The 12,249-nt window shown below is 37.3% G+C and overlaps 1 protein-coding gene across 2 annotated transcripts in view; it reads left to right on the top strand.

Moving 5' to 3' along the window:
- Window positions 1–4,455: 4,455 nt before the first annotated feature.
- The window catches only part of TLL1 (tolloid like 1), a 221,423-nt gene continuing 213,629 nt past the window's right edge, over window positions 4,456–12,249 (top strand). The window contains exons 1-2 of one of the 2 annotated variants that reach the window (XM_075611973.1): window positions 4,458–5,352; window positions 5,504–6,101. In XM_075611973.1, the coding sequence (XP_075468088.1) occupies window positions 5,948–6,101 (154 nt within the window). In that variant the 5' untranslated portion in view covers window positions 4,458–5,352; window positions 5,504–5,947. Of the gene's footprint in view, window positions 6,102–12,249 lie in introns of both variants that reach the window. The other variant, XM_075611977.1, reaches the window with a different exon arrangement.

The raw sequence follows: 12,249 nt of genomic DNA, 5'->3' as shown, positions 1-12,249 counted from the left end.
TACTGACAATGGTTACTCTCTCCGTATCATCCTTTTGCTGCTCAGTGTGGTGTACTCTCTCAAAGGCCTTTTCTATAACCGACTGTTTATGTCCGCGTGATAGAAATCTCGTCTTAATCTCAATCAGTGTCTGCTCCAGTTGTTCTGCCCTATCCAGTATCCATGATAGGAAGAAGATCCGGCGCCACTGCAAGTGACAAGCATCCAGGCTACTTCCGGGTAAGTTGAAAAAACTTTATTGCCACATTACACACACAAGGCTACACCACGATCTCCTCCTAGAGTTTTTTCAACTTACCCGGAAGTAGCCTGGATGCTTGTCACTTGCAGTGGCGACGGATCTTCTTTCCTTCCACTCATCTTCTCAGAAGGCTGCGCGCAGGATACCAGAGAGCAGAGGAGAGCAGGACCCAGATCGGAGAGTCTTCATAGGTAAAGGATTTCCATGCCAGCTCCGATTTACCTAGAGGTCCCCTACTGCACCCTCATTCTCCATCCTCTAGTGACTACCCAGACACCTACGGGTGCTTAGACCAACCACTGGAGCGCAGGACAGTTTCATTCTTTTCAGTATCCATGATGCCCTGATCTTTTGAGAAAATGGTAACATCTCTTTAAGAGATTTAGGGTGGAAGCTGGATACATGCAGTGTAGAGTTTCTATCTGTAGGCTTGCTATAAAGGTATGTATGTAAATCATGCCCACTGTATGTGATTAGTACATCCAAAAATGATATTTGTGTACTGCACCAATTTCAAGTGAAGCATACTGGTGTAGGTAGATGTTCCAAAAATGTAAAAAAACAACAAGTTCCTCATCCGTACCTTCCTAGATGAAGAACAGATCATCAATATACCGACAATAATAGATCATCTTATCATGATATATTGTGTTAAAAATTTAATATTTCTTCGAAATCTGCCATACTGTATATAAGTTTGCATATGAGGGTGCCAAATTACTACCCATGGCTGTTCCCATGGTTTGTATTGTAATAACATAATGAAATCAACCGGAGGGTTTGTTCTTCCAATTTCCTTCTAACAACACTCAGACCATCATTATGAGGTATTATTGTATAAAGGCTGGTTACACCCATGGTCACCAGAAGAAATGTTTTGTCTTTCAGTGACAAAGATCTGATCTTATCTGGAAATCAAACATATATTTAATGTAGAAACGGCCCTCTGAAACTATAGGTTGTAAAAAAAGTATCTACATATATAGCTATTGATGGAATTTGTTGCCGAAATTATCGGTCAGCTAGGTGGGTTATGGAGGCTTTTGTGCATTTTCCGCAGCAAGTATAAAACCAGACGTCTAGGACTTTGTTAAAAATTCCGACTCTGCTTCTGTAAGCCATAAATTGCCTAAACCAAATGACAGGATCTTATCAATCTCTTATTGATATACATTAGTGGGGTCCCGGCCAAGCAGGATGTAACAATTCTCATCCGATAGCTGCCTAAGTACCTCTGATCTGTAGTGTTCGTAATTTTGTAGGACTAGTGCTCCCCTTTATCTGCTTTTTTAAGTATAATTTTAGGATTTTCTACCAACTTTTTTAGGCACTTCTTTTCATCCAATATGAGGTTAAAATGTATGTGGTCGTATTTTAAAATAATTGTTTACATCAGTCTTAACTATTTTCATAAACACCTGCACAGATGGATTTTTGGATGGTGACACAAACTTAGATTTTAATTTACATACGTCTCTCTGGTAGCTGGTACCTGAGTGGTCTGTTGATGCTGTTGATGCTGCTGCTGCTGCTGCTGCTGCTGCTGCTGTTGTTGAGTCTGCATGCCTTGCACTCTGTTGGAAAAAAAAGATTTTAGATTTAGTTTTCTTTCTAATTGAAACTCTCTATATAATTATAGTGACATAGATGCATACTCTTGATGTAGTTTTATATATTCTAGAATGATTAAATTGACTAGTAATTCTCTGAAATCTGACAGATCTTAATTTACACTTGTCAGTATATATATATATATATATATATATATATATGTCAGCTGATGTAAATAACAATAAATGGTAAATTATACCTTAATGGTATATATCCAAACGATAGCAGGTTGCATATCAAGATGTATGAATAGATATACATACTGAGCTATGGTAGTACCTTCATCCATCACTATTCTCATAAGAAAGAAGTATAAATAAAACCCTAATTTAGGCCCTTTGGAGCCAATGCATTTAGATTATAAATCCAACGACATTCGTGTTGTAGGAGACGTTTGTCCCAATTCCCCTTTCTTATGCCCCATGGGATATGTTCAATTCAATAAATCGCAAAACGTTGCTGTCACCTTGATGAACATTTATGACATGTTTTGAGATAGGGGTATCTTTTAAATTTCAAATGGATCCTAGATGCTCCAGGATGCGTACTTTGAAAGGTCGATGGGTTTCCCACAGCTGCAATTTACCAAGTACACTACACCCGTTGTTTGACAATTGATGTATTCCGCACACTAAATGCTGTTGATTTATGTATTATATACCCTCTGCACCGGATATATGAGAGTTAATATTTCTCCTTGACATAGCAATTTTGGCTGAGCGTATGATCAAAAGACAGTAGTTTAAATGTCTTTGTTTAAGCCATGTTGTATTTTATTTTGCTGAATGCTCAGTTCATTATCAGTACTATTTAAACGTGAAAGAATTACCTGTAATTGTATGGGCCCTGAAGAATTGGAGTTTGTGTGAAAAACAATAAAAAGGATAAGAGGCCACATTTTGTAAAGAGGGAGTTAATGTCCTCTAGAAATGTCATGTGCAACAAAGAGCGATGTATACTTTCTATTTCTAATGCAAAATGTGTCAAAACCTTAATGCATTTTTTGATTGGAACCAATACATTTAGTTGCATTCTATACATATAATTACGAAGATGAGATTGAGAGAGGCCTGAAAGGTTTATATACCGTACTTGGCTGTCTAGGCAGGTGCTGTCTGAGAAGGTAATGGGGGAAGGGGGTGGGTTTGCCATGTACTTAATTGACTACAAAACTGATCAATACCCTTTCACAGATGCAAACAAAAAGCAATTTTCTGCAAAGATTATCATTTTTTTTTGTTAAATCTGGCACCTGGAGGTAAATACTTTTAATTGAATAATGTGAATGCGTTAGGAATGTGGAATAAAAAAATAATAATGTAGATTTGAATTGTCAATGTGAGAACAGGAGGAAACAAAATTACAATGTTTGCACTACATTGTTTCAGTACTGCATAATGCTGTTCTGAATGTGGTGATTATGGAAAAAGTCGTTTTAATTTGTGTTTTGGGGATATTGATTTTAAAATAAACTGAAATGTTGATAGTTGGGATATTAGTTATGTGTAAACTGTTGCTTTGTATATCATGTAACACTACCAGAGCACCTACAATTGTATATTATGTCAGTATATAGATGGCAGATGTTCATACAACAATTGCATAATATGTGGTGCCATCTATGTAGTTGTTTTCATATGTAGATGAATGATGACAGGCTTTTGTCTGCTATATTGAACACATTACATTCTACCTCAAGTCAACTGTATGTTATTCTTCTGCTGAATATTCAAGTACTCTATCTAATAGATTTCTTGTGATGCCCTCTTATCTGAGTATAAGGCTAAGTGATACAATTGGTTATTGACAATTGCTGTTGTAATCAATCTTTGACTCAAGTTCTCCGTTAATAATCACATGCTTCAAGATCATTGTTTCACCTCCACTTTTATCTGTACAAGGTCAGTTTAAACCACCAAAGTTTTCTATCAGAAATATTTAGATTAAAGGCGCATTACATTTTCAATCTCCTTCACTAATCTAAATTTAAGGTAGATCGAAATGCTAAAATAAGACACGTAAAATATAGCATTTATTTTTTATAGATGCTGAATAATTAAAAGAGTGAGGACAAGCTGATCGAGTATCATTATAGAGAAGCATTTCGTGAAGCTCAAACACCCCAGATCCATAACACTAAACATTCTTGATACTTAATATTATTTTTAAAAATATTAACCCCATGGGTGCTAGATAGCCCTGCAATGCATTATTAAATCACTAGACAATGTAAAATAAAAAGATGTCATCAAAGGTGAAATGATACTGCATTCTGTTCTTAAGAAAAGGAATAGCCAATATTATGCTAATTTTATATACCTGCATGGACCTGCATCGTCATTAAAATAGCAGCTTTACTTGTACATGATTATCAACCCAAGTGTAGGTGGGAACGATTTCTGTTTTTGTTTTATTTCGACTATCAAATTAAACATGCCCTGGGGTGACACCGTGTCTTTTACAGAAGATAAATTAGATGAAATAAAGATTCAGAAAAAGCATCAGTGGCTTTGAAAACATTGGTGTCAAATGTGACACCCTAACGGGATTAGAGCGGAGTGCTGAAGTAACCTCCCCTCCCAGAAGAGGAGGAGGAGGTGGAGGAGGGAGGAGCGTGAGGCTGAGCTCTGCTAAATCTCTCACCTTACTTTGCTACGACTTTTACATGTAATTACTACAGTAGGATTACCAACACAACTATTCACTGTATCACTGCTAGTACTATATACACTAGTATATACATGTTGTATTTAAGTATACATTTAAAGGCGTATTGCCTTTAAAGCAGATATTACTGGAGGCATATACTCTTCATGTAGTGCATTTGATTAGATTCGTGTAGACATAGTCTTATATTTTATTTTTGAGACACATTGTGTTGCAGAGATATGCTGAAACACACTGTGATACTATGAAAGAGTCTTCGAAATTGGGTGGGTTTTTTTTAGGAAGATTTCTTTAGGATCAGACTACAACCTTGGCTGAAAAAAAAATCTAAAGAACGAAAATCTGCTACATTTTTCTTTTTACTTTTTACTTTGGACACTTGTAAATCTCTTGGCTGGCGCTTGGCGATCAATGGATCTTTTATGTGTCCTCTGCTTACTCCAGCTAAGTATGAAGGCTGCAAGCTTTTTCACATGCTGCTAACACTAAACAGGAGCAGAGGACGCACAGACACACACACTTCAGTACAGCTGATGCGGCTGCTTTTATTTTGACCATACTGAAGATCTTTCCCAAGCCCTGGGGATCCCACGTTTCGGGGTGTCCCTATCTGTGCAAGCATACGATATCTGCTGGGTCTATATCAATGAGTGCTGCTTGTGAGTGTGTTTTTATAACGCTATCAAGGGACCAGATCACAGGCAGCCCGGTTCCTGACCCTGATTGTATGAATAAGTAAGCAGGATGCTGATGATTGCCGTGTGCATATAAGATTTGTTTATTGTATTTTTTTCTCTCTGCAAGTTGACAAAAAAGGCATGGCAGAGTGAAGGGTGAGTCTGATCCACCTCGTATTGCCCTTCTTCATTATATGCAGTGCTTTTAAGGCAGTGCTTTTTTTTGTTTTTTTTTTCCCCTTAGTGCATTTATTTTGGTTGCTTTTCCTCTATCCTGGCTTCTTAGATGTGCTGTTTTGCATATCAGGTCTTTTTGGCAGCCGGGCTGTGTAGTGGAAGAAAGTCGAGTTGGATGAAGGAACCGGGGAAGGAGCAGCAGACTCAGAGCCCTGTCTACAGGCTGCAGATATAGGTCGCGATCCCCGTATCTCCTATAGGAGAATCAGAGACTTTTATCACGACTGACAACCAATCCAATCAGTAAACCCTACGGTCCCTACCTAACAAGGCGCAGGGTGACTTCGGCAGGCACTGATATCACAAGGAGCAAACTTTTCCTTCAACGCATATAAACACTTTTTTTTTTTTTTAATTATTATTATTAGTAGTATATGCATGTTGTCACCGTTCAAATCTAAGGAGCCAGGGAACTCTTCTAGGGAAGGAACCACGTCTCCACCTTTGGGTTATTTCAACATTAAAAGTCAGCCTCTGTCATAGACCTGCAGCTTTCATTGCTCTTCGTAGTGCAATGAAAATGCCTTCCTGGGTCATCTTCCTCCTGACTGGGTGGACTTTTTGCGAGAAGTTGTCTGTGTGCTATGGCCTTGACTATGATTATCCTTATTATGACAATGAAGAGGAGAAACCCGAGGTCATCGACTACAAGGATCCTTGCAAAGCTGGTAAGTCACTTTATTAAATTGAATATAATTTCAGTCTGTTACTTTTTACCACAAAACATGTCATTATCTGCAATCTATTTGTATTTTTTTTTTCCACCAGTTAAATGTGTTGTTCTTCCAATTACTACATAATAACTTGGGTAAAGCCAATGGCATCTGTAACTATTAGGTTGTCAGAAGGTACGTTCTGTTTAGCTTTTCCTGTAATTTATAGAAATGTGCGCTCCGTTTTTCACTTAAGCAATTACAGTACATTACAAATGTTGAATTGAGGGACAGGAAAATCAGGTTATGCGATATGTGTGGTAGGTAGGTGTGCAGATCTGACGCGTATAAAAATCCCTGCATGTCTCCTGACTCAATGAGCACTGAAGTGCTTCCCCTTTGTTTATGATGAACAACTTGTCAATTCCCTACCTCGGGTTGGTGGAGGAAGAAGAGAGTTGGGTGTAACTTTAAACACATGGAGGAGGAGGAGGTGGTGCCGTCTCCTTCCTCTGTATGGTTTATTACCCCTCATACACATATTTACCAGGGTTATTGCAGCAGCGCTGTCTCCTGTCCGTGTCTGCTGAGCTGGATCCCTCCTGGATCAGCCCTTGTCTCCGACTCCCAGGCTGGGGCCCCTCCGGCTCCTTACTGTACATGCCCTTGGCTTCTCTCACGCAGGCTGCATGTAAACCCTGCTGGCGAGGAGGTTAAGGCTTATTGTGAAGGTGTCACCGCTGTCCTTACAATAAATGTTGTGTCCAGATCTCATTAGGTGAAAAAAAACAGCACCAGATTTCCACTGAAAAAGATTCGACCCAAAATAATGTTATCCCCGCTCCCCCCCCCCCCCTTTAGTGAATCAGGTGCTGTCTTTTGCATTGTTTCCCACAGGGAGGCTGGTACATTGCACATATATGGTTTATTCCTCAGTTGCAGTAGGTTGTTTTAAATGACAAACAGACCGTACATCTGGCACATTAAAATAGGCACTCTTTACTTCCTCCATCAGTGAAGAATAAAGGTGCTTGCAAACAAGTGAGCAACTTCTACAGAGGCACAAAAATATGTGAAGAACATTTTTTACTAGAAAAACATTTATATTGTGTGAGTGTATATACAAGGCAAAACCTGGTTGCAACAAAACTCTGACAAAATTAATTTTTTTTTTTTATGTACTTTGTTTGTCATGTTTTATTTAATCAATCCCTTAGCGGCTTTATTAAGCTGAAGGTCCTGAGCTTTAACCAATGGGAGAAAGACAATGAACCTCTGCTCTGACATGCCCAAAGCAATAGGTACAATATGTGCAGCTGGTGCTAATTAAATAGGGACATAGAAACAATATACAGGACTGGTAAATAGATACAGTTGGGGGATATTGACAACACACCCTATGCAGTAACCCTCTTCCTTATATGCTCAATTCCAAGAGTTCAAATGAGTGACATCTGGGGGTTGTGAGAAAAGTGAGTTTGTGTTTGAGACATTTGACCAAAGGTTGCCCCACATCACCCTCTTATTACACACCATAGTAGCTTCACATAACTTAAGTGGGATTTCACCTTCCTAAAAGCGAGACATGTTACCCCTAAGTGAATGGAGAGGTTGGGAGTTATGCAAACACCTGCAGGGCTGAAGGGCAAGCTGTGACCCTCTGAAAGAGTGAGGATCAAGCAGGTCAGGTTGCAAGTCTGACTTATTAAGAAAAAAAAATATTGTGTATGATGGGTAGACATTGCCAACATTTCAGGCTGATTGACACGTGATAGTATCTTTCAGTATGCATATTTGTTTGCTTCTGTTAGATGATTAAAGCATTTTTGGATTTTTGGTGAAAAGGCTTTTTGAGTGTCATGGTGTTTGGTTTTAGTTCACCCGTTGTCCCATTTCTAGCAGTGGAAAGCAAAAAGTTGCATGCCTGTACAGTATGTACTGGCCCTTAAGGTCTAACTCATTTGGGGGGCTATGTATAATTGAGTAATGGTATCGATATCATGTAGCCTATCACATTCTCCATATGGTAGGGCTTGGATCTACTTTAATAAATTTGAATTCATGACTGATTTAATGAAAGATTGTTATGATTAGATTATTATGAAATTATACAATGTACTATGTACGTCAACCAATTCCTGTCCCAACTCCTCTTTTTTTTGCTGCATTTAATCAGTTTGTACCGTTCCCTAATAAAAGTGGAGTTAAATACACTGATAGGATGTGTAACACAGTATTCCATTCCATTTAACAATGTGTAATTCACTCAGTCCATTGGTTGGACTCTCCACTTATTTTTAAACTAAGTGCTTTTAGTCTCAAATCAAACTTGTATTTCCCATTACAATGATGAGAATACAGTCTACATGTGTTCCTGGAATTTCGGATTGTGTCACAGAGTTGAACATTTAAGGTCTCCATATTTTCTGGAAATAACTAAATGTATTGCATTGCACAAGTTTTCAATGCAACAAAGCACAGTAATCAATTTTTTTTATATTTAAAACTAGTAGTATAGAATGTATTCTAAAGAGTGTATTTCTTCTCATAAAATATTTTATTAAAAACTATTCAAAATTCATGCAATACATCTATGAAACATATGTAAGACCTCTATGGAAGATATTTTCAATAACTACATTTTATGTAACTTTTCTGTTGAAGATGTTTATTAATTAGTAATAAAGAAATATAAATGCCAATGGCTAATTAGAAATCATGAAATACTTAAGGTGGTTTAGGGATCAGTCCACTATATAATTTTTCTTGTAATACATCAATGTTTCTTTAATATACATATAATTTCAAGTTCTTGTAGCTATATTGGTTCTGGAAAATAGTAGATGCGTCATTAGTTGTGCCATTTTTCGATGAACCAACATGTCAGATTTTGAAAGATGAAATTATAGTGTTACTGAGATTTTTAAGCCTCATGTTCATGTACTTTATTGTTTTCGTTGTCGAATCCAATTAGCAGCATAATGAGGAACATAAAGTGCAGAAATTCTTGCTGGCTGCAATTCTTTGTATACATGCAATTTCTGGGAAAAAGTTTAAATAATGTGAATTCGTTATGATGATTAGCCAAATGTTACACAGATTCTAAACAGTCACAGGCATGTAGAGAGAGGGGAGTGAGTGTTTGTGGAGCAGACATCAATAACTCAGTAAATAATTACAGCTACACAATTTGATAGACAGTTCACATTACTGAACACTCGAAGCAATTTGGTACTTTTAAAGAAAGAAACAAACAGAAACCAATACATAGGTACTGTATATAGAGACAGACATTGACAGGGATTTATATACAATGGGGTCCATGTATCAACATAGAGAAAAGAGTGTTTTGACACACGGCTCATTTTTCTTTTTAGCAGCTTCAGCATATGTGCAGTAAGAACAGTTTCTTACATCAAATTCAGAATTAAAACACACAACTGAGTAAATCCTTACAGTGCTCAGCTAACTTTATCTTCATAATTTTTCCTATTCATCATGTTGGATTTTGGAGGCGGCGGAGTATAAGGTGAATCAGAGGCCCAAACATACCAGAAGTTTTTGAACAAAATGGAGCACATTGTCTGGTCTGTATACACTTTGCTCAACATCAGAGCTTTGATTTGTATAGCAGGGGGCATAGGTTATATTGGGTTCACTCAGACTGAATAGATTGATGTGGTGTGTGAAAGAGATTCAACAAAATCCTTAACTCGTTTGAAGAAAAAAACCCAGAAGCAAATGCCTGTATGAGGATGTTCTGACCTGTCACTCAGAGCAGGAAATAATCAGATAGACATAAAATGACCTTGGCACATTCCCACATAATGCTGAAATAGCAAAACGTTGATTACATTGCGATGTAGCAGAAACAAAGGGTAAGCATGGCAACTTTTGTGAATCTTTTCACTCCTGATAATAGCAGCTATTTTACTTAGCCTGGTGAGTGGTTTTTGCAGGTAAGACAATTTCTGCTGAATGCTAAAGATTGTAAAGATTGTATGTGTTACACAGTGAGAGTGAATTTCAGTTGAATGCACTTTAATATTGTTTGTAGTTTTGAATAATTAAAGCAGCAAGGTCAGTATGAAACCACACAATTTTCAGCCCCGGGTACCCATTGATTCCTGTACTGTACAAATCTGGTTGTAGCTGTTAAAGAAAGCGTTCCTTGAGTATGTGGGGAAACTAGCTTTGTTATGAGGCTTAAGGATATTGCAGTTAGATTCCTTGTAAAAGCGAGGAGAGGGGGAGATAAATTCACTACTCTGATAATGGATCTTGGAGCCCGACATTGTATACTGCCATTTAAGTCAATGGCAGTTAATGCCGAATCCAGCTCTGATGCTCCTTATTAAAGCTTAGTGAACCCTCCAAGTGAGGCATGAAATTAACATGTTAACCTGTTTATTAATGACCTTGAGCTTGGCACAGAGAGCAAAGTCTCCTTCTTTGCTGATGACACAAAATTGTGTAAGGTAGTGAAATCAGAGCAGGATGTAATTTCTCTCCAGAAGGACTTGTATAGATTGGACACTTGGTCAGATAAATTGCAGATGAGGTTTCATACAGATAAATGTAAAGCTATGCATTTGGGAAACAAAAATTAACAGGCGACTTACAAATGAAATGGGGAACAATTAGGTGAATCCTTGATGGAGAAGGCTTTAGGAGTGCTTGTATACAGCAGAATTAGCCATAGTGCCCAATGTCAGGCAGTAGCTACTAAGGTAAATACAATCTTATCTGGTATTAAACGGGGTAGGGATGGAAGGGAAGTAAGCATAATTATGCTACTATATAAATCATTAGTAAGACCACACCTTGAATATGGTGTACAGTTTTGGGCACAACTCCATAAAAAAAAACATTTATTGATCTAGAAAAATGCAGAGATGAACCACCAAATTAATAAATGAAAATCTGATTTAGAGGAGAGACTAGCTAATTTAGATTAGTTTACATTAGAAAAGTGACTTGTAACATGGGATATGATAACTATATACAAATATATTCGGGAACAATACAAGGAGCTTTCAAAAGAACTATACATCCCAAGGGCTGTACAAACAACACAGGGTTATCTATTAAGGTTGAAAAAAAGGAGATTTCCCCAGCAACAAAGGAAAGGGTTCTTTACACTAAGGCAGCTAAAATGTGGAATTCATAACCCATGGCAGACACAATAGATATCTTTAAAAAAAGGCTGGACATCTTTTTAGACAGAAAAGGTTACCGGGATATACCAGATATGTAAACATGTGAAGGATGTTGATCCATGGAGAAATCCGATTGCCATTATTTGGTGTCAGGAAGGAATTACATTTTCCCCTTTATGAATCATCATTGGATGATGTTTCACTTGAGTTTTTTTTTGTCTGCCTTCCTCTGGATGTAAATATAAATATAATATAAGTATCTGTGGTCTAAATTTAGCATAGGTTGAATTTGATGGTTATACTGCGTGGTTTTTATTTTTTTTTAAACCTCATTAACTATATAACTATGTAACCTTGTGAGAAAAGCACAATACACTTCTGTATAATTAGCCAGGATAGCCAGATCATGGCAGAGAGGTGTTCAGCTTGTATAATAAAGAACAGAGATTGATTAAACTGATGGAGTACCTTCATGGAAATTCCAGAATTCATGTACATGAATCGTCCAAGATTTAGGAAAACACAAGACGACTAAATGGTGACATTAAATAGTGGGTTACTCTTAATAACAGAAATAAAAAAAATCATGCTTTAAGAACTTACAAAAGAATGACCATATGTTGGAAAATTAGGGTAAGGGCAAAAATGATTTTGCTGGTTGCAGGTAAAAATACAGTATTCATAATGCCTAGCCCTAGACTGAGTTTCTGTTTCGACCATGTGATTGGCTGGAGTTCTTCTCATTATACTAGGCCTATCAAAAGATAAGGTTTTCACTGTGTCGGTAAATACATTTCTAATTTGGAACTTAGATTTTACCAAGCTTCTGATGCCTTTTAAGTGACCTGCATAAAAGTTCTTCATACTGGAGGTGAAATGATAATGTGCAGAACTTTAAAAACCTCACAGCCGGCATTTGAAACCACACGATTGAGGAAAGGTTCAAAGACATAATAAAAAAGTGATAAAATTTGAGATTGAGATCACTTACAAATGAGGTTTGT

The sequence above is a fragment of the Ascaphus truei genome, chromosome 1 (assembly GCF_040206685.1).
Source record: "Ascaphus truei isolate aAscTru1 chromosome 1, aAscTru1.hap1, whole genome shotgun sequence".
Classification (NCBI taxonomy): Eukaryota; Metazoa; Chordata; class Amphibia; order Anura; family Ascaphidae; genus Ascaphus; species Ascaphus truei.
This window is presented reverse-complemented; position numbering and strand designations above follow the sequence as displayed.